This window comes from Plutella xylostella, chromosome 4, assembly GCF_932276165.1.
Source record: "Plutella xylostella chromosome 4, ilPluXylo3.1, whole genome shotgun sequence".
Classification (NCBI taxonomy): Eukaryota; Metazoa; Arthropoda; class Insecta; order Lepidoptera; family Plutellidae; genus Plutella; species Plutella xylostella.
The window spans coordinates 11216103-11240792 of record NC_063984.1 but is presented as its reverse complement, the minus strand read 5'-3'; the positions used below and the strand labels follow the sequence as shown (position 1 = coordinate 11240792).

General features: G+C 35.8%; 2 protein-coding genes across 2 annotated transcripts in view; one reads left to right on the top strand and one right to left on the bottom strand.

The window, feature by feature from the left end:
* Nucleotides 1-16589, top strand: part of LOC105381612 (dual specificity tyrosine-phosphorylation-regulated kinase 2) — a 29391-nt gene extending 12802 nt beyond the window's left edge. The window contains exons 6-10 of the mRNA XM_048628018.1: nucleotides 1069-1207; nucleotides 1690-1861; nucleotides 4071-4214; nucleotides 4574-4703; nucleotides 16056-16589. Coding sequence (XP_048483975.1) covers nucleotides 1069-1207; nucleotides 1690-1861; nucleotides 4071-4214; nucleotides 4574-4703; nucleotides 16056-16254 — 784 coding nt within the window. The 3' untranslated portion in view covers nucleotides 16255-16589. The remainder of the gene's footprint in view (nucleotides 1-1068; nucleotides 1208-1689; nucleotides 1862-4070; nucleotides 4215-4573; nucleotides 4704-16055) is intronic.
* A 3706-nt stretch (nucleotides 16590-20295) lies between these two features.
* LOC125490031 lies at nucleotides 20296-21559 on the bottom strand. Its single transcript, XM_048628008.1, has 2 exons — nucleotides 21553-21559; nucleotides 20296-21383 (listed from the first exon to the last, which is right to left on the bottom strand). The coding sequence occupies exons 1-2, from the start codon at nucleotides 21557-21559 to the stop codon at nucleotides 20296-20298; spliced, it is 1095 nt and encodes a 364-aa protein (XP_048483965.1).
* Between the last annotated feature and the right edge of the window lie 3131 nt (nucleotides 21560-24690).

Here is a 24690-nt window from a genome sequence, read left to right as displayed (position 1 = left end):
CGGATGTTAGGAAATTACCAAAAAGCATTAAATTTATTTTGAGGATGCCTCTAAAGCTTTAAAATATTCTTGAAGGACTTAAATCATACCTTTAGCTCATAGCCAGTGACTTAATGCTTTTGGTTTTCACCAGGTAGTTCTAATTTGTTTGCCTGGACAACTCTCATCAGCCTAAAGGTTTTAAAAATTACTTATAAGTAATTTCAACATACCAATAACTTTATGGTTGTATCAAGGTTGAAAATTTAACCTTAAGCTCTCACTTTAGCATAATGCTAGCTTTTCTAGAACTTAATCAGGAGTCTACGACAACTACAAGATCCTAGAACTATATGCTCTTGAAATACAAGTTAAAATAACGTTAATTTAAACTCTTATCATCAGCTCCAAGGTTGTATTAATAAACAATTAGTTTTAGGACTTACTAATCATTCTCAAGTACTCAATATGACCAGATAGCAAAGAATTAACCTTTTCACGACCCTTATAAAACCTAAAGGCATTTCTTACAACCTAAGCTCGAATGAAATGTTACTTGGGTGATGATATCTCCTGGTCAACTTATTACACAATGTTGTTTAGTGTTGGCGACTAATTATAATAATGCTAATTGTATGCTAGGTCGCGGATTGCTTTACGGTTGTTTATAGACATGCAATGTTTAGCGGTGTGTCTTATCTTCCGGTATTCTTACATAGAAAACAATATTGGCTCGCCCAACTTGATTACTATCCGTATTTGCAATGGCTATGTAAGGCTATGGCTATTGATATTTTCGTCTAAAATTTGCATGTTTGCATTCAACATCGAACAAAAATATTGCTCGGGTTTCACCGTAGGCGCTGAAACAAGCTGGTGAGGTAAATTTATCACATCATAGTAACGAGTATAGTAGTACTAATTCTCGTTATTCTATGCTATTATCTAACAGCGCATGCGCACTCTTACAAAACTATGTATTAAAAAAGGCAGATTTAAATGAATGAATTTTATTATCCTTGCGACAAAACGAGCCTCCTGCCTTTTTGCAACCACCTCCGCTATAACCCCTCATCTCTCTCATTCCAGCATAAACCTGTACGAGCTGATAAAGAAGAACAACTACCAGGGGTTCAGCCTGAGCCTCATCCGGCGGTTCGCGAGCTCGCTGCTGCGCTGTCTGCGCCTGCTTGAGGCCGAGAACATTATACACTGCGATCTGAAACCTGTAAGTGGAACCTGAAGCTGTTAGGACAATAAGCTGAATGCCTTGTTTCCCTTATGCTCATCAAGCAACGCGAACTACGCACAGAACACGTGTAACAAGACTATTAAACTGGACAACGTATATAGATAGATAGATACTTGACCAATGCGGAAAATAGCGATAGCATGTCTTTTATCCCACATTAAGCTATTATCCAAACTTTACAAAAGAGGCTCTAACCATTCAATTATTACATCCACTTGGATGCGCGGGTGAAATAGGTATTTGTGTGCTCTATGCCGCTCATCCGCTATTCTATGGCGCTCCGGATCCTTTGTTATCATTAGTTTATAATGCAACATGATGGTTCAATATATGGCCGCCATTTTATCTAATCTAGTGTAGAAAATAACACGGAGTTGACCTTTCTGAAATGACATAATCTTTAGTCTAAGTTTACTCCTTCCCTCTACTAAACCCCTCAATTCCTCCCAACCTACCAGGAGAACATACTGCTGAAGGCGCGCGGCAGCAGCTCGATCAAGGTGATAGACTTCGGGTCGTCGTGCTACACGCATGCGCGGGTGTACACCTACATACAGTCGCGCTTCTACCGGAGCCCCGAGGTCATACTGGGGCTGCAGTACGGGACGGCTATCGATATGTGGAGTATGGGTAAGTTACTTTCCTATAAGTACATATAATGTATACATAGATTATAATATATGTCGTCCTACAGCGAACGATGGCTCATGAAAGTATAGGGTATTTAACTGAAAACTGCATTAAGAACATACATTAATTTTATTACCCTTTCCGTGGTTCACACTGTGTATCATACCTACCCTATCCATCTATTTTAAGTTTAGTTATTTGCTGGTTTGGTCTAAATAATTGGTGTAGAACTGACTGAGCTAACATAAAAAGGGTCATAGCTCAAAGGTTAAAAGGGCAGCATAACGCCACTGCAACACTATGACCAACGCACCTGTTTCTTTGTAAGTTTGTAACGCACAGCCATTCGCAAGTTCTCATTTCGCAATAGAGTTCATCATCAATATGTACTCAAGATGTTTATTCTCGAAGCCGGTAAAATTATTTCCACGTTTATTGATTGGAGAGTGGCTTCTAAAGCCATCGTTTTATAAGCTCACAAACAACCAGGTATTCGTTATTGCCAATAAAGCTAAAACATGCAGTCTACGCAAGTTTTTATGTGTGTAAGAAGACGTACTGTATTACATAAGCAACTCCGGAGTAGGTAGAAAGTTGCTCCCGAGAAGGCACGTAGTAGCAACGGCTCGCAAAAACTAGTAGAGCCGCAAGTTATTTAAACTTTGACACCTGCCGGCTTAGCATGGTCAATAATTACACAAGTCGTAAGATCGACGGATATACTCGTACGCGTATGGACCAACCAGATTATGTATGTACGAGTATTTATAGTTCCGTATTGAAGATCCTACGTTATGTATGATAAAAGAACACTTAGGTACCTACGTACTTAATGCGTAATAATTATAATAATATACACTACGCTAGAGTCTTAAATTTGAATGTTTAAACCAGAGCTGAGAGCTTTTGTAACTTTCTTCAAGCTCAAGTATTATGCCATTGCCATAATATTAGATTGGACTGTACTCTTCTACCACTCCAGATATGTCTTAATCTTAGCTTCTCGCAATTCATTACGAATTAATATGTACCTATACATTGATTCATGATTTTGTTATTAAGAATATTAAAGAATATTTTTTAATAAACAATCCCAATTAAAATTCGATTTTGTGACATAACTGTGTCGAAATACTTCTAATAATTTTCACATAACATAACACAATAATATTATTAAGTAGCTTTTGTTAAGAAACTCCTCATAAATTTGCATATCTTCGTACAATCCGGTAAATCTGTGCTTTGCCCGATTTTGAAATAATATCCAAAGTTTAACATTGCATCGTTCGACACCAGCCAATTCCCCGATAGTATGTACTACAGTCTACAGTTGATGATTAAAAACTCTGACCCTTCACTTTAGCAATGCTTTGGAACTGTGGCCTGCCATCCAATTATGCTAAACTAGAGACTGTAGATCCCATTGCGTACTTTGACCCAGTTACCTCAGCCATATGGTCAATTATTTAAAGATTCTCATCCAAATTCAAACGAGAGGTTTTCTCAACTGTTTGATAGCTGTTATTAGTTGAAACTATTAGTTGGGATTACGCAGTAACTGTTGAAACAGAGTCTGTTAAATCACCTGCGAATACACTGCATGTAGAACAGTCACTGTTGTACCTACCCAGTTTTAATATTAAGTTTTAGTAAATACTTTAGTTTCCTTACAGAAAAACAATCGATGAATAAAAAATACATAACAATAAGTTATTGCTGAACGAGGTTTTAACTTCGTGAGCTCTATTAGTACTTAGTAGTAAAGTATAGTGGTCGGATGGATCGTGAATGGGGAAAGCCGAGAACCGAGTGCTTTCATGCTCCTTTTAAGAAACCTAAAGTCCGACATAGTTAACTTTGCAACGGAAACAAGTGCCAACACCAAAATAAGTTTATTAGTGCAACAATAAAATTATTCTTGGCAATTTCTGACACTGAATTGGTGTGTCTTACTTATCTTCAGTCAATTAGAGTTACCATTACCAGTTATAAAATATAAAAATCATATTTTACCTGTTGCAAAGTTATCGTTGCTTGTTGGATTCCATAGTATGCTATAGCAGTACATTTTGTACATTTTAGACCTTACTAAGTACTCCGACAATGTGCTCTCCCTCACAAGAGTCCACCACAATACTCCGAATGTTAACCGGCCGAATAACCGTTCACCGAAAACGCATGTCATAATTTTCTACTTCCAACCTTGCAGGATGCATCCTGGCAGAACTACACACGGGCTACCCGCTGTTCCCGGGGGAGAACGAGGCGGAGCAGCTGGCCTGCATCATGGAGCTGCTGGGCCCGCCGCCGCCCGACCTGCTGCTGCAGGCCACCAGGAAGCGACTGTTCTTTGGTGAGGACTTCTCTAGCTATCTTTGCATTGGCGAGTCGGCGACCAACACTAGATCTGGTCAACATGTTTTCAATAGTCGGTTTGTTGTTAATATAATATCACTCGAGGAGACTCCATTTATCCAAGTAGTGGGCTAAGTTAGAGGCTAACAGACCTTAGGAAAAATTACAAATATGTTGAGTAGTCCATGGTCCATCAAACTTTCGCCAGCATGTCAATATGACCTGTCATGTCTTGTATTTCTTGGAGTGGGCTTTGATATCTAATGATTGTTCCAGTGACAACTAGTTAGTTGGTAATAAACAAGATAATAACTGACCTCAAGAACCTCAAGCCCTAACTAACCCTCTCCCCCACAGACTCTAAGGGCTCCCCACGCTCAGTGACCAACTCGAAGGGGCGCAAGCGGCGGCCCTCCACGCGCAGCCTGGCCGCCGCCGTGCGCAGCGACGACCCCGCCTTCATGCACTTCCTGCACCGCTGTCTCGAGTGAGTGCCGCCTACCCTTGCCCTATATACGCACTATTCTATTATATTATAATCTATTCTCTGTGGGGGTGTAAGTACCTACTGCACCTGGCTCTCTCGAGTGGAACCTTTGAATACGCACATAGTCACACTATATGAAAAATTAAAACGTGTGGATATATCCATAATATGTACTTAACATTTTGGGTTCCTGGCTCCCAAACTAGGGTACCCTGTATTATGGATAGTCAGGCATCTTTCGTGTACTTGTCTTGTAGGCAATAAACCATTTCATAGCATTTGAACCAATTCGTTCCTAAACAGTGTTACCCTTTACCGCCAGAAAAAAATGAAATTTGTGGTTCATGGGTGAAAAGCGTTTGGTTTGAAGTATAATAATCATGATATAACAGTATCAACTAAATTATAGATGATACAGACACAATCATTCACTTTCGTTATACAAGTCTACTTATAAGGTAGAGAGTCCATATTTCGCGGTATTCAAAATGGCGTCCTTATTTCGAGTTATATTTATTTTCATGATTATTACTCATTTTAATAGGTTTGGATACTCTAAAATTACATTTAATCGTTCATTATCTTTAACTGAAACTACTTGATGTAGTAAATATGTTTAAAATTGCCTAAAATTACTAAAAACTCATGTAATGTGCCGTGAGGGCGACGCCGCCATGTTTTTCATACAAACGCGACCCGGCTTACGTAAGGCCAGCCATATTTAATAATTATGTTTTTTTATATTTATACGACGTTCAACTTTGTAAATAGTTTATATTTAGTAAATAGTTTTTATTATATTCTTATACTTACAATAAATTTAAATTTTAACTCTTTTTAAACTAATTTAACCCCTTTAAACTCAAAAACAAAATACCTCGGTATAATGGCCTGATTTTTATACGTTGTTCCTAACTCCGAGGTACCCTCGGTATAAGGAAAAATACTATGTCATGATTTTTAGCTTATAACTTTACAAATAATAACATTTGAAGTATATGCTTGATTACATAATAATAATGATGAACGTGACAAGCTTATAACCTAATTCGGCGGTACAAAATATCCTCTAGGAATCTTAATATGACACGATAATTGTTGACGCAAAAATCATGGTTACCTAGAAAACCTTAACTTAGTATGTATGAAATGATAAAAAACAGTTTTATTTTATCGCTATTAACGTAAGTGATACATATTTTTACCAATATTTTATGTATGATTTGAATATTAATAATAAATAATATTAATAAATATGTGGGGACATCTCACACACGGCCATCCGACCCCAAGCTAGGCCGAACCTGTGTTATGGGTGTCGGACAGCTGATATATCTACACAAATACATAGATAGATAGATACTAAATATAAATATCAACACCCAATACCTGAGTACAAATATCTGTCTTTAAACAAATATCTGCCCCAGCCGGGAATCGAACCCGGGACCTTCGGCTCAGTAGTCAGGGTCACTAACCACTACGCCATTCGGTCGTCGGATTTGAGTAACATATCTATGTTGTTTCTAAATCGATAATTTGATAACTCGAAATATGGATTATTAAAATACTTGCTGAACCCCTAATATGGAGTATGACATTTTACATAGGTAGGTACCTCGGAAATCGGAATATGACTCTACATCACACCTTCGCAGTGTCATCCGATGCCGTCATCAAACCATAAAATCAAGATGAATTAGCGACTTTCTTCCTAAATTTAAAAGGGGTCTGGATAGATATGCCTGACTTTACGAAACTACTACTAGATACTACTTATTACTCTTTTTAAAAGAAGAAAGAAATAAATTTGTAGACGTAAAACTTTATTTGGGTGAATAAAATAACACACACGACGGTTGAGTTTTTATAACACTTATATACACAATTGCCTAATTTCATTTCTGTATTTTATTTCCATTATCCTTCTACTTCGTGGTCTGATGGCCGTTGTAATATTGTTATCCCATAATTCCCAGATAAATGAATGTCCTGTATACTGCATTTAATGTTTGGTTTAGGGGTCTGGTTGATTTTTTCATTTTCTTCTTGTTGTCACTGAAAAATAAAGTAAGTAGGTAAATTGTATGGATAGTTGCCAGAATTAAGCATATCCTAATAAGTAGGTACCCATTTTCACAAAACTTAGTGAGTTTAGAAACGAAAACGCTAGAACAAAAACCTAGGTTAATAACTAAACTGATGCCAATTTACTAATAAAAACATAAAAATATTTCCATTTTACGTAATTTCCTAAAATAATTCGCACACAAGCTTACCTTATCGATTTTCCAATTGCATATTGCAAATACAAACATAATAATTTAATAAAAGATGTTTGTTTTGTAATGTAAAGACTTAACAAAAATACTTTCAAAGAATAGCGGCAAACTTTTCGGCGGAAAATTGAACATGGCGCCGGCGGCCGGCGCGCCTCCAGTCCAGCGCGCATGCGCCATAGAGATGCACCTAGTGCAATGTTCCTTGCTTCCGACCTATGCTTGAATGAAAAAATAATCGATGCTGGATCGACTTTTATTATAATCATATTCGTTTATGGTAAATACATTAGGTACTCATCGGAAATTAGTACTGATAAGGTATTTGTGCTTTTGTAAGTATTCGATACTTTCCTCAGTCCTTACACATCTACTTTTATTACGTATCATCAACTATTAAACATTTAAGTAAGAACATAAAATATCGTGGAAGAAATTTAGGCCTTACTTAGATAAAAAACTATAGTAAAAAATGTTTAAATCATTCGAGTTCAATAATCGATTATATTCGATTACTGTCACTATTTCATCAATTTACCCCATCTCTACTCTATTTTTTTTTAATCGCTTGGAAAAGTCCATAGAACATCATAGAAGCATTATGAATATTTTTTTCTAGCCAATGTTACCAGTTGCAATAATGAATTATGAAAATGTTACATAAATAATAGAAATTATCACGAAAACCAATATAAATGGAGAGTATTTAATTCTTTTCATTATTTTCAACTACTATTTAGAATAATTAAATTTATTTGGAGTGCTTTAAGGTAAAAAAGTATATCGATATTTTCGATTGTAATTTCCTTACGTTCATGGCCACACTCATGGAGCCACTGACAGGACTAACTCGGAATATGGAACAGGCTACCTCGGTATATGGAAGAAACCATAATCCTACCTCGGTATTAGGGCAAATCGACATGTGTAATAAATTATATTTTTTTAAGTATAATAAATGTGTTATCAATGATCTGTGTTAAGAAATATAAAATTTAACGTATATTCTTACAGAAGACAATATTTCACATCAATATTGATGGTTACAAATGCTTATTTTTCTTACTTACTTTCAAATGTTGTGATTTACCTCGGAATAAGGACGCGTTACCTTAAATAATTTCTTATTTTACCTCAATATCTAGATTTTTACAAATGCATCCGTATGCTAAATTGATGACACTTATTTATCACTTCCCTGGTGCAGGAGTTGCGACCAGACACGGTCGACACTACGTTACATAATCTACCTTTTTTATACAATATAAGAATGTTTATGTGTAGATCCTATTTTAAAAATGAATAAGATATGTTTCGGTACCTGTTCAACATGGTGGAAAGAAAAATAAAATTAAGTGACATATTTTTTCGTAAATGTACTTACATTACTACAATACTTATTAAAATACTTATTTGTGTGAATTAAGTGCCTTAAAGTTGTGGCTAGGTACTAATGCGATGAAAATTGTTGTCTAGACACGATGAACACATCCTCAAGACAGCTTAACAAACAACCGCTAGGGTTGTCTCTATCAAATGAGGCAAAAATATCGATAGATCTATCTATCTATCTCTATCTAAATTATAACTACACATTCATGCCGTTCAGCATTATCCACCTCTATGGTGCTTTTCTGAGCTACAACATCCGCGGACAACATAAGTGGCGATAATGATAGAAGATGGCAATTAAAGTCATGAATAATATTTATGTATTATTTCATTTAGGTAATTATAACAGTTTTAAATTATTATGAAATCAAAAAGTTAGTACTTAGGTACTTACATACATACATTGAAACAATGCTAAAAATATCTGTGTAAACCAAATTTCTGTTATTTATAATGCATCCAACATTCTGAGTCAGTTCCCACATTAAAATGCACAGACGTCAGACAGAAAGTTAAATTAACATTAAACTAGATTAACATCATGATATTTAGTAGGTGAGTTAACCGCCATTTTACTGAAGGTTTTACTTTATAATATTTCATTATTTTATACATGGTGCAATTTTATCAGTGCCGCTCCCGCCGTGTTACAAATGAGCTGGTTGAGTAGGCAAATAATATTCCTTTGAGTAAATACACTGTAAGTACCCTATTTATATCTCTTTTAGTCCATCCAACCAAAGGTTGTCTGGAAGAGATCGAAATAGCGATAAGACCGCCTTTTGTACCCTAGTTAAGTGTCTATGTAAAATTATTAATTATTTCTTGGTGTAAAAATAAAGAGTATCTATCTATCTATCTAAGTAATATTTAACTTTAGGTACCTTTTAGCGATTTCACTGTTTGTCTATACTCAATGAGAGTTGCTCAGTCTGTCTACGTACATCGATCTGTCAAGGGGAAGGTTACTGATGAAATTCCATCCTCTATTTATAAATTACGAAATTAATTTTAGTTTTCCATAACTTAGTCGGTCAATCAAGCAATTCATAGTCAATGGTATGGCACATCCCTACTTCACTTATACTTTCTACAGAATTTCACACCTTTTTATGACATTGTGTTTGTCTGTCTGTCTGTGTGTGGTAAACCGGAAAGCGGAAGATGGCGGCAAGATCAAGTATATTGTTATGTCACTGTTCTAACATTTCACTATATAGTTAGTTTATCGACAACTTCACAATATGCAGGCACATGCCATGCAATGTACCTAGCACAAAACTAAAATACTTTAGTATACTTATGTATGTTTTATTCTGTAAGTTTTATGATTCTGTATCATCATTACTGTGTCAAAATTTTGGTATTCTTGTAAAACACGCAATAGGACAATATACAGGGTGTTAACTTAATTGCGTTGGAGCGGGAAATGGTAGATACAGCTAATGATACTGAACACGATAAGACATTAAAAAACGTATTTTATTTGCTTTAAGCTGACCAACATAAAACAGTTTTATTTAGTACATTTTAAAATTTCATAGTCACCCTATTCAGGTTTAGGTACGTTTGACAGAATGACCATGAACTTGAAAGCCAAGATCAAGGCCAAACAATTCAAAGCCAAGGTCAATAAAAAAGTATGCGTGCAGCTGCACCACACTCGTGGAGCTACATCGTCAAGGTACCTACCGAGATTTTGGGTACTCAAAGTACCCAATCCATTGTAGACATTTCATTTTACTCCATATGTATCACTTTATTGATACACAATTATCTTTTATGAATACAGAACATTTTCATTTTATGCTTCATAACATAGGTCACACGTATTCACAGCACAGCACAACATAAAACGAAATGAGGAACAAGGCTTGGTAATCAAAAGATAGAATTGTAGGTACCTTTTCCCTTTTAGGTAATACTTAATTGTAAAAAATGATTGTAAACAAGTAAACAACAATGACTGACTGACAGACTAGATCCACAGAGAAGGTAATGACTATCATAAATACTCGATGGTTATGATACGCGAGATTGTTATTATTCTACTGGTATTTAAAGTGAGGCCATACTTATTATAAGGATTCCCGTACTATTCGTCATCAAAGACGTCTCAATCGCAAGTACACAACACAAATCGAGATGAGCGAGTGTAAGTAAACCAATTCGTCATTGAAGTAGACCCTGTTATCATCCTGTTATGCATTGTGGTCTTTTAACTTTAGCTGCATACAGACCGGCGGTTCTACCTTTTTTGGCATAAGATTTATTTGCCTAATCTCGTATTGCATAGTAACGTTTGGTCAAAGTCTCGTTACGCCGAAAATCGTATGGCATAAATCTCGTTTAGTAAAAAGTTATTTCGCCTAACATTGTTTAGCCTAATAATGGTATGGCCAAATCTTGAATAGCCTAATAATGCTATGGCATAGGTTTATTCGGTTTATACAAAGTAATAATATTCGTTTGGCTTTAACTTTGACGGAGCGTCTCCCTACATAGCGCAAACTGGTGCCTTGTATTGTTTCCGCTGTTTGGAAAACGCTCCGCTCCGCTTCGCTGCGCTCCGCTTTGGTTTTGATGAACATGTGCACCTAACACGCTCCTCCTCGCTTTGCTCGTCGTCGCACCTATTTTTAGGTTTCGATCTCATGGGGTTTGCATAATAATTATATTGGTCGTTAACTTTCGATTTTTTGATCATACAATATCGTGATTTTCGGGATGTAGGAGAAAAATACCACATTTTGTACATTTACTACGTACTTAATACATTATTTATTAAGATAACATTAGGAGAAACAAGATTATACATAGGTATAGACGAACATAAATTTGAGCAAACGAAACTTAGGTGTTTAAAGATTGTGCCTAAAGAGTTTTAGACGAAACGAGCCTTATGCCACATAAGTCTTGGCAAAGTGATGGTTCGGCCAAAAAAGTTTAGACCATACGAGTTATGCGAAATGAGTTTTGGTCAATAAAGATTATGCGAGATGAGCGGAACCCCAGACGGGCCAAACGAACGCCAACGAACGGGTTTTGTTGACCTTCGATGCTCAATCTGCCCCTGTATTATGTATGATAAATGTCCATCGGTGGGCGTTCGTTGGGCCGGTCTGTACGCATCTTTAGGTAATAAAAGAAAAATAAAATGTGGTGAGTATCAAGGGTGAATACTAAACGCTTACCTTATTCTGAGTAAAAAGGTTTAATTATTGTTCTGAGCTCCTAGAAAGTCATAAATTATATTCTGTACGATCTATCAAACTTTATGACAATCAGCTGTTTAATTGTTGATTAGTATGTCATTAATCACCATGAATAATTTCAATTTTATTTAATAATTGTTATTACCTACTGTGTAATTAATTACAATCAAATAAATTATGAAAAGTGAAGTTGATAACAAATTTACAGTGTGTGTTCTTTTGCAATCGAATGTCTCATTGGTTATGTGTTTGTGTAGGGTGACCATGTTTTTGATTAAGGTAAAACTTTCCACTTTACTTTAGACTTTAAACATAAATATTCGAGATTCTGATGTTTTTTTTCTTAGAAACGTGCTTGGTTAGACTAATACTAACCCCCATTTCCCGCTCAAACGCATTCTAGTTAACACCCTGTATAATGCAATGATGACATTATGGTTCTTCTGATCACCTCGTTATGTCGTATAATAGACCAAGCTATTTACTTAGGTACTTATGTATATTTTGCTGATTGGGATGACATAAGTAAGAGGAGATCCAATGGAGCAATACTTTATACTTAACCTATAAAATGGTGTACATTTTGACATAGTGAATGGAAGCATATCGAATGGAAATGGTCATTCCTTGGATAAATGTCATCGGCATTTGGCATAAGTTAAGTAGTGAAGAGAAACTAAATGCAAAACTAAAGTAAACTATTTTGTTAAAAATACAGTTTTAATATAGGTAAATGAAAATGTTGTAGACTGTATACGTAGAGAACTTGTTATTCTATGGTAGAGAGACTTTAGTTCAACCATAAATAATCTAGAAATTCTATTTCCGTGTTTCATACCTAGACTAGATCTACCGCAGGCTCCACTTAGGTTCACACAAAATTATCATAATTGGCATAAATCTCCGCAATTGGGTATAATATGAATATGACACAAGTTTTGTCTGACCTCGTGAGAGAAAGCGCCGTCAGGGTGACCATGATCGCGGAAACGCAGAGGAAAGTGTGTGGGGTGACCACGATGACACGTGTTTTGGAGACAATAGAGTGAAGCAACTATTGGGATATGCCGACACCTACACTACATGTTTTGAAAGAAAGTTTTCTGTTAAAGAGTTTTCCACGTGCGTGTTAATCGATTCTGTATGTCAAGTAATACTAATCCTAATGTAATGTTTCTGAATAACTTGCTCAAGGCTCAAAGAAAAACCTAAAGTTAATCATATTAATAAAATACAAATCTTTAATAAAAGCGTAACGATACACATTATTCGCATATCATTCATAGCCAGTTCAAAAGTAACCGCTATTTTCGCACAACAGTTGTCATTCCGCCATTTGTCATCAATCACAACCCACCATCCATCACATCTACATCATTAATCAACACGGTAGAGATCGAGAAGTAAAACTAAAACTACAAGTTCACCGACCGAAGAGGGTGAAAGTGCATAGAGTACTTACTTATTCTGACCTTTCTGCGACTTGGGTAAACCATCTGACTGTTTTGTTTGCTTCGTCTAAATCTTAATGTAGCGTGAAACCTCTATGGTCTGTAATAGAATTGTGGTTATGCTGGCCACTAACAAAAATAGAAAAGAAGAACGTAAGTACCTACTGAGAGTTTTTTTTTTGTTACTATTGATGTGACAACCTTTTGATTTAAGAAATAAAATAAGTTAAGTCTTACTGGAGATACAAAATGAATTAATGTCAGTATAAGGTATAAGTGATGTCAACAATTTGATATTTTCATCTTACATGAATCACATAATACAATTATATTATACAATATTATGATAAGTTCGTGTTTGTTTAGGAGTATAAATTAATATCAGTATTCTTATTTTAAATCTATTCAGTATTCATAGGTCGTTACAGCGATATTATGGTATTGTAGGCAACTGTTGATAGTTTCTGTGGACCGTTTACCATTAACATTTGACCTTTTCAATAATGGCCTACCTCGTAATAACTAGCAAATAGCAATAGAAAGTCCATAACAGTTTTGCCTCTGGCAAAAAATTACCAAGATTACTTACCTCTTTGAACATCAACAAACTTTTAGCTACCTAGTTAAGTATTTCATTCACAAAATATTTACCTATTAATATTTTTTACTGCCTGTATCAACAGCCTCAAATGTAATAACTAGACATCTATTAATTAGTTTGACCTCTCTTACATAAGCTTACAGACGTATTATGTCAGGTCAGCTATGTAAGTTAACATACTCGACTCGATCGGCTGTTACTCAACTCTACTAATACTTAACACTTGACAATGACAATTGCTTCTTAACAAGACCAGACAATTAAGCCTAGCAACATAGCAAGAATGAACACGTAACATTTACAATAGGAAACAACAAAAGTGAAGTGACAGAGAAAAGTTATTCGTCTTTCGTTTAAAAAGGCGCGCGACCTACATTTTCTAAAATTTCGTTCAGAAACATGTAACATCTCTAGCATCTTTTGACCGTTGACCGGCGGAGTTGTTGTTCTGAGATCCGCCGACGCATCGAGTGAAAGGTTAGATACGTTATGTAATTCGCGGATCGGAATCCTTAACTTACGTAAGATTGGTTAAGGCGGGAATTCTTAGACATACCACTGAGACTATACAGTACGATTCTCTACAAAACCTTAGAATTTTTATCTGTAACTACCTACCTATACTATAAAACAAGAATTTTATTAAATTAAATTTAAGATAAATCAAGTGCAAGTTAGAAAGTTGAATATTCGTGAGCATGTAAAAGTGCAGCCTTGACTTTTGCAAGGAGAACTCCTTTCTACCGTGTGTCGTGACGACAATCACCACGGTTATGTAAATCCAGTGCTTTTACTGTCACTGGTGTATGGTGCTGGGTGCCAGACCTGGTGTCAGATGTTAAAATAACTAAGTTTCTATGGATAAGTGACACTAACATCTAAATTTAAAGAGATGCTCTATCGAGTCCAATAAACTCAACAGAAACCGAACAAAAAAAGGTCAAAGATTAAAATATTAACATTATCTAACAGTTTTGCACAATATCAGTTGTATATTTTACAAACATATTATTATAAGTATTACTTAATTATCATAAAATATTCAACATAAATAAACTGTTTTTAAGGCACAAAAGCATATTCATAGGTAGATATTCTTTCATAATTTCAATTTATTTATTTATGATACATGGATATGATATTATGTAGTAAGTAGGTATATTGTAAATGAACTTAAATTATAAGTGCATATACGATACGTAGGACATGTATCTAATTTAAAGTAACGGTTACCTATTGCCTTGATCTAGATCCAGCCCCAGTCTGGTTCGGTCTAGACAGCCCTACATGATACATAGGCAGGTCATATGTATCATGATTTATACCTACTTACATAATATACTACACCAGGTATTATAAATAAATAGACAGCCTTGTTTTACCCGACTACAACGAAGAAAATATAACGGTTATTTAATGCAAGGCTTCGACGGATATTTGGATGTGCCACATAACTTAAAATCTACTTTTATCGTATAATTTTAATATAAAATACATTATACTTACTTATTTATAAACTTTTAAAATTCAAGCAATATAAAAAAGTCTCACGAGTACTGAGTAAAGGTACTAATAATTACTTAAAAATAAGTAACTAAGTAACACATTTTATAGTCACCTTGTCAGGAGTGAGATAAATGCTGCAAAGTAAGGTTTTTAAATTAAACTTTTGTTCCTCAAATACAATAATATCGCTTTATACCTAAGTGAGGACAATAATTTAATAAAAACCGCGTGCATTGTGTGAGACAATCACCAATTAAATTTTGTAGGTAGGTAGGTACTTACTTAGGTTGTGGATTTACCTATTACGTAAAATTTGCGTGATAATAATGACATAAGTTGAAGATATGAATAACGTTTTATAACGACATGTATTGCTGCGTACTAAGCCCTGTCAGCTACTGAAATCATTACATTATGTCACTCTGACTGACCCCTAAAAAAACGAAACGAAAATCGTTTCAGCTGAACTTTCAGTAGAACATGGTAGAACTTATAACACCCCACTTTTTCCAGCCCAGTTCGAAACCATTCATAGGTCTACATTTTAACCACCATCTTGTTTCGCTTAAATTAATTACACCACACGGGATATGAGAGTAGGTATCTAACATACATTTAGTCAAGGAAGGTGATAAACTGCAAATGTATCAATAAACAGAAATTAGATATTAAAACGGATCTCGATACTAACAGGCTTATTGGCCAAATACATAAGTATACAATATACCTCCATAGATACATAAATATTATTCATAATTCTATCGCAGATTATACTATGAATAATATGTTTCGGTAGGTCCTATCTATCACAACCTCCAAATTTGACATGTGCCCCTTTCATTCTCAGGGTGCAAAATCTTATAGGTCTCTTTGTCCCCTCTTTACTAACAACCTCCTTACTTCCCCAGATGGGATCCAAAGAGGCGGATCACGCCGACGGAAGCGACGCGGCACGAGTTCATAACCGGATGTCCGCTCGGCTCCACCACCTCTATGGTAGGGTCCATAGCACGGGCGGCCCCCGCGCCGGTGCGGGCAGGGGCGCGGGGGGCGCTGCTGCACTCGCAGTCAGCTGGCGACGTGGCCGCCATGTTGGGGCGCGCGTGACGTCACACGCACGTATGAAGACCGACCACCGAGCTCATGTAGTCTTCGTGCCTTCTGGGGTGATGTCTGGACAGTGTCACTCACTAGAGATGTATAGGTGATAAACTTGGATGAAGGTCATAACCTAGTGTAGATTTTAACTTCCGAATGGAAAACACGAACTGTAGACGCAATAACAGCAAAAGGTCCCCTTTGGACAAAGTGCATCTTCTCATTCTTAAAAAAAATAACTATGACTTTCTTCCAAGTTTTGCTGGCGTAGATTAAAGGCATACATACCTACATACACATAGTAAATTACAAGTAAAATATTACAAGTAAATTACATACATAGATACATAGCCCAGTCCATTGTAGCAACCAACTTGTGATTTGAACTGTAGGTGCAGTTTTGTATGTAGGTATGTACGCCATTGACTATTGAAATCATTGATGTACCTACGCAGTAAGACAATGAATAATAATTGATGACATCACACCGAAGGCAACTGACAACTTAAATTAAATCAACATTAGATATAAATAGTTTGAAATAAATAATGTAGGTATTATTTACGATCAGATGCTAGTATGTACATTCCATAGAGAAAATTATTTAGAAGAATTAATTGATGATTTCTCTTACAGCAAAAAACAAAAGCACATTTCTTTATGTGCCAAATTTATCTTAGGTATTTAATTGCTACCAAAACCAATTAAATTATTATTAACTGTTTTATTAGATACCGAATCTGCCTCTGAGTAGGTGTTACTAATACTATACGACTTTTTCAAATATCGGTCATTTCGTAATATTACAGGTAGGCTATTTCTATAATATTATATTCTATAACAACTACCTTGCCTAACATCGATTTGAATGTGATTTCATACGTAAACTATAGTATTTTGAGGACCTAATAACTCTGTGATCAGTACGATCATTGATCACCATTCATCATCATCATCATTATCATAGACAAATTTGTGCACATCAAAAAAACACCCTTTACATTGTCTACAAGTCTCACTTCACTTTACACTAATTAGGTAGGTACTCCAGTATACGTGTCTATCATATCATTGCGATAATGTTTAATTTTCTTTAAAACATTATAAAACTACAAACTTAGTGGATTTCGATTTGGCTTAAAACCTGCGGTCACTGTTTTCGTATATTATAAGTATAAGGTTTTGACAATATCATAAAAAGATGTACCTATAGGTACTTAAGTATGTAATTTAACTTTGTGTAACGAATGTTTCCAATCGAATATCGGAATTTATCTGTGTCTAGTATAGTTATTTTATGTAATAGGACTTTTTGTATCAACATTGTATAGATATTTCAATAGCTTTAAAATCGTATTTATAAAACACCTTAAAACAAATACTTACCTGGATATTTCACAAATTATGAAATATTTACATTGTACATGTTTCCTTAAGTAAATTGATCTCATTTTATAATGTTCTTTTTAATTTAAATACAAGATTAACTTACAGTTATTTAAAATATTAGGTAGGTACCTAAGTAAGTTTTATTTAGTTTTCTGTGTATTTTTTTCATTTCTTTTGTTACATGTTTTAAAACATCAGTAATCTTATTTAGTCAACCTTTTCGTTTTTCAAATGCTCTAAATTTATGTAGATTATAAGAAAAACATCAAGGTAATTATAAAATATCATAATCAGTAGTTCCATAGTAAGTAGGTACATATGATTAGAAAATATAGAATTTATAAAATATAGAGAAAAGGGTCTAATAAAAAGATTATTGTAAATATTTTTAATGAGTAGTAAAAAGCTTAGGCAAAGCCAAACTGTGAATTGATGTCAAGGTTTCTAATTATTATATACTTGTCTTTAATAAATATTGTAACTGAAAATAGTAAAAATGTGTTTGTGATTTTCAATTTAGAAGTTAGAATATGTGGTTGTAATTGTACCAAATAACATTGTTCTTACTTATTATAATTATATGTCTGGATAAACGTACACAATATGTATATTTATGTTTAATGTAATAATTTAAATTGTCACGATTAAAGATCTTCCAAAGATAGCCTACGGTTTTTTTTCTCCAAATCCTAGCAGGCAACAGTCGCACAGCGGAAAATGAAGAAAGAGCTATGCTCGAGTACTTTGATTCTGTCTGGTTCTGTTATGAGGGACAACACAGTACCTACCTATATTAAAATTCATAATCATCGAAATTTATTGTAACACCAACGACTAACAAAATATGTCTCTGTACAACCATCAAAAGTAATCAGCATACTTACTTAGCTCTTAAAATCTGCAAGCTGAACTAGCATGGGTCGGCTATATAAATACTGAAGAAGCGATATGACCCATGGGGTAAACAAGTTCTTGAGTGGAGACTGTATACTGGCCCTCCAGCTGTCTGCCGCTGAACCATCGCCCTTTGACAGTTCATAATATAAGAATTGACGGCCGACTGGTGTAGTGGTTAGTGACCCTGACTGCTATGCCGAAGGTCCCGGGTTCGATTCACGGCTGGGGCAGATATTTGTTAAAAGACAGATATTTGTACTCGGGCCTTGGGTGTTGATATTTGTATTTAATATGTATCTATCTATGTATTTGTGTAGATATATCAGCTGTCAGATACCCATATCACAGGCTCTGCCTAGCTTGGGGTCGGATGGCCGTGTGTGAGATGTCCCCACATATTTATTTATTTTATTTAATTCAAAGTGAGGGAAGGGATTTCTTCTTTTGCTTGATTTGATTACTGAAATCTCGACTGACTGAAAAGAAACAACTGTAAACTGGTACCGATTCTCACCGCTAGATGACTCTGAAGAACGAATTCTACATCGCGGTATGGTTTGATTTTAGTAGCAGTACATAAGCTTTTCTGTACATATTCTATGAGATGTCCCTACCTTATAAAAAAAGGTCTTGGGTTCGATTCCTAAGTATTTTTGTTGTGTCTCTATGTACGTAAAACTACATAGACACCATTTAAATGATAATGTAATATCAAACTTTCTTATTCACATCACTATCTACATTTCAATTTCACAATACAAGGCGACTTTTCCTGAATGGGAAATTTAGAGTTTTCTGTATCAGCCATAGGCCCAAATGTATGTATAATAAGTATGTACTCGTAACAAGAGATACGTAATACGTAACGTAGGTACATAAAAGCTTGACTGAAATGCTCCACTTACAACGATTTCCGGAACATTTATACTTATACAAAATAAATATTTAACTCAAATTATCAGTAAGTAAAAGGAATTATATTAGTGTTCCTGTACTAATTGAAAAGTCAAGATAAGCCATCAGCGATGGGAGCCCTAGCTTTCTTTCCTGCTCTAGGCCCGCTGGTTTACGCAACGACGACCGACGAGTCTCGTACAGAGAGTGCAGAGTTCATGCGCACGCGCACACGTAGCGATCTAGCGCCTGCGTGCGAGCCTGCAGGCTCATTCTAATGCAAAAGTGTCATAGCTGAAAGGGACTTTCACCACGGTTGGTGAACCCTAGTGTAGCTACTATTACTAAGTAGAAAAAATAATTAAAAATTTATCTCATAAAAATTACCACTCTTCAAAAGGCACGGACATGAAGTCTGTGGAGTGACAATCATTTCCCAAGTTACATTATGAACCGCAAGCGACTGATAACTATTCTGACTGGATATTCCTTTCCCCAAAGTTTGTGGTGCACATAAAACATAAATACAAAGGTTAACTTAATTCTAGTAGCATTCTCTACTAGTTAACTTTTAGACACCCAGCTCTTCTTAAGCTTAATTATGTGGGTGCTTTTACTATGCAATAACATTCTAAAGTTTACATTATATTCATATTCATATTCATTTATTCAGTTTAATACATCGTCATAAATATCATTATTATTAATTATAATATAATGAAGTACATTACTTAAATTAGGCATGTCACTAATCATATAAAAATAATGTCATATAAAGCATATAAATAAAGTAAACAAGAATACAATGTCACTTAAAAAATAATAATAATATAAAAATAATGTCAGAACATATGCGTAGCATAATATTTATTAGCATTTATCATTAAGATAATCGTCTACTGAGTAGTATGCTTTCTTGCTCAAATATTTTTTTAGCTTACAATTAAAACTAAAGTAGCTTTGCGACTCCCTTATGTCATCCGGGATTTTATTGTAAATTTTAGGACCCATTATATGCACGGTTTTCTCGGTTTTAGCAAGGCGGGCTGTGTTTAGGGTCAGGTCATTCTTCCGCCTATTCTGTAGCCTCGCAGTGGTGGAGAGGGGGGTGAAGTCGGCGAGGTTCTGGCGCACGTACTTGGCCACCTCCAGCACGTACAGGCAGGGCGCGGTGAGCACGCCCAGCTGCAGGAACAGCGCGCGCGCCGGCTCGTCCGGGGCCGCCCGCATCATGCGCCTCACCATCCTCTTCTGCAGGAGAAAAGGCCGTTCTCGATCAGCGGCCAGCCCCCACAGCTCTATACCATATGTTAAGGCACTCTGGAAGTAACCATAGTATGCCTTAAGTAGGTTTTCTCTCGAGAGTGTGGGGACGAGCCGTGAGATAGCGTAGAAGGCGCCATTTAGTTTTGCACAGACACTATCAATATGATAGTGCCATTGCAGCCCAGTGTCGAAATGGAACCCCACGAACTTGGCGCAGGTATCGTACGGCACCGCAGTGTCCTGGACGATGACCGCAGGCAAATCAGCAGCGGAGCGATGCAACGAGAAGGACAGGAGATTAGTTTTGTCAATGTTGACCTGCATGCCGTTTATTGTGAACCAATTAATCAGCGCCTCCATTGTGTACACAACATTAGCTGCGAGAGATTGGTCGGTTTCACCAGCGACTATGGCGCAGATATCATCGGCGTACATAATAAACTCCGCCTTCTCAGTCACATGAGGGAGGTCGTTCATCATCACCAGGAAGAGGACGTTACCAACATTCGAGCCTTGTGGCACTGAGCGGTCTCCTATTTCACCTGGAGACGACTGCTCACCCCCCACAACTGTGATCTGCCTGCGCCCTGACAGGAACGATGACACTAGATCATACGATGATCCGCGAACCCCATAGTGCTCGAGCTTGGCGGTAATGAGCCGGTGGTCGACGAGGTCGAAGGCATTAGAGTCTTTATTTGTACACACACATTATTTAATCAAGGTTATAATATAAATTAACATTTAACTAATGAAGCCTAACCTAATTGTCAATAAAATTATGAAAACTGAACTATAAGATAAAATAGTCTAGAATTAGAGTCTAGTTTATTTGTGACGAATAGCTAACCTACTACTCACATAACATATTAACATAGGTAGAGGAAGGAAATAACTGAACAATGCCTTAAAATAAATTTTCACATCCGAAAACTAGGATTTCCTTAGAAACAATGACTGACGAATGACACAAATACCTGCCGTTCAGCAGACACGCTTCCGACAAAATACATACATACATAGGTAGTATGTATTATAGACGTGCCTATTTAAATCTTTATTTATGAGAATTTTCTACCAGAGAACTGTTCAAATACATCTAGGGAGCCTCGGTTGAGATTGATAATTTGTATTAGCATATATTATGATTAAATTCACATACAAAATTGTATTTATCTAGTTTATTTGTTTATTTATTTATTTATTAGAAGACCAACAAATCATACACTTGTTACATACATGAGTTGAGTAAAAACAGATATGAACACCAAAACGTGAACGTAAATGGCTCGCAGATATTTGCAATTCAGTATTTGTTTCCAAACTTGAGACGAAAGCAAAGATGAAGATGCTGACTTCGGATGTCATCAAACAGAAGTTAGTCAGTGAGTAGGTAGTTCCATCATCAGTCGTAGCGATAGTTTAATAACGTCAACGTCGCTACTTCCACTTACACCGCACGACCTACCTACCAGTTCCTACGCACAAAAAGGTTATATCTTCACACGACCGCCTCCTCACACCGCTCACACGAGTCACACGGCGTCATTGTTGTGAGTTGCGTAACTCGCGCGTCACTCGCGGATCCATCGTAGCGGCTGTGAATTTGTCACTGTTGTAAAAAGCAGCAGTTATTTTCCATTTAAGTTTGCTAGAAAAGCCGAAAGAGAGATGACTTATGGAAGCCAAGAGTTTGAGAATATAGCTTTAGAAATGAGCGAGCGTGCGTTTAGCAAGTGCGAGTCTTACTCGTCGTAGCGACCTGTCATAATAATATTATAGTTACGAATTATTACGATACAAAAGTACTTTTTCTGTACTTAATAAATAAAAGTTTATATGTAGCTTGGTAGTTTTTTTCATCTGCAGCACTCAAAAATAAGCTTCTGTTATTCGGAATTATCAGAAATTTTTTCATGATTCATGACAGTCATATTGCAATAGGTTTAGGTGCGGGTTTTTTAGAAGGCTGAGTTTATTTTGTTGCTACACTTACACTTGAGTCAGACATCCGGATGAAGTCAAGACTTCATGATCAATAAAATAATATTTATGTGTGTAATACCATATTTTTACCCTATGGCATTCAGTCTGATCGAATGTATCGAATAACTTCTTCATCGTAGTAGTACCCTCATAGAAACTCCTTTAGAATGCATAATTATTAAGTGCGTGACCCTTGAAACAATACGAGCTATTTAGTAAAAGTTTCAATACAGTAATGGTTTTGAACACCATTCAAATTTACATTGTTGACCCCATGTCATGGTCGTGTCTGGTGTATGGTGTGGTGACTTCTTCAGACAATCAAGTCATCAATGATCACTGAGTTCAGTTCTAATGTGAGGAGGTAATGATGTTTACTCCGTGTGTGTATATCTACCTACTATTGGTATATCTATTATATTTCTAGGTAAGATAGGCCTTGCTGCGTCTAGGTATCTATTCAACACATACAAACCATTAGCTCCCAACGTGTTTTTAGTCTTATTTTATGAAAAAAATGCTAAGCAGTTCAAAAGTTATGCGTTTTTTAATGTTGAATTTCGGGGGTTTCAACGTTGGTTATTTACAATCTTACCTGTATTAAAGTAGGTATTTTATACATCAATTAAATAAACATCGGAATATTTGGTTAACAGAACACAAATACACACGTGTACAATCAAACATTAATAAATATCGAAATTTTATACCTAGATGATAAAATTATGTTTCAGAGTTTCATTACAAACTTTGATAACATTCTTTAAATTTAATTACAAACTTTTGTATCTAATTTTGACATCTAGAATAAACTTGCGTAACTACAGTCATTTTACACCCACCTTGGCTGGATCGTTTTCGTTTACCTCAAAAGCGCATATAAATAAAGCTACCGAGCTTTCTAAGTAGAGCCTCCCATGACCTTGGGAAGTACTGCGTAAGTGAAAGCTCGGCGGTCACACATCGACGAGCTTTATTGACAGAAGTTGTATGTGCCTTCACGCCTTCGATGCAAGATGCCGTAACAAAATGAAATAACTGCTCGATCATAAGTAAAAGTTGTGGGTAATACAATAATTGCTGTGAATGGATGCTTATACGAGTATTATGACGGTAAACAGGTACTTAGCAATTTGGTTTTTGCACGGAACAACTTATTACATTCAAAATATATTAATCCTATAAGTAAACTGATTAAATTCTTACCAGAACTTACTTTTGCTACGAAATCGTGAACGCGTTGATGTCTTTTGTATGGAGAAAAATATTCATGCTACGAACGACCATTTCATTTTGATATTTTTACAAATTTAGTAAGGAATTTAAATGGAATTTTGATCCAGTACTTACAGACAACCACTGAGGCCGTAAGTGCAGATTATCTCATCTCAGGTACAGTTAAACCCTTTACCGTTCGATAGGTAATACCTACTTAACCCCGCAATCAGTGGCCGCATATATCTAGCTAGAGTCTACCTGCTAGAGTTGCTAGACGATCCGATTACTAGCTCTACCTACTAAGTAGGTACCTACTCGTATCTCTCTGTGTGAATGTAGGTAGCTATGTACAGATAGGTAGAAATATTTCTAATATTCAATTTAATTTATACTTAATACCCTATTTCAATTTCTTAGTCCATTTACCAAACGTTCTGGCCGTCTTTTGTACCCTAATTCAGTTATAACTTGTGTTTTTTTTTCGTGTTCACATATATTATAGCTATCTACTCGTAAAAATGTACTCCAGAGTGACTCCATTTAACATAGGACAAGAAACTGGGCAAAAAAAATTTGATCATGCCCATATATACGCCAGGTTTTACGTGTATTTGGATTTACATGTCTTATAATTTGATAGTAAGTAATCATCCAAAATAAAAACACATACATATTGCGGATATTGTACAGTCGACTTTTAAACTTTGCACATAATAATTTATAACGTAGTTTTTTACTAACTGTACCGAGGTCTCCGCTAATATGTGAGTAAGTACGTGGTTGATCTCGATATGG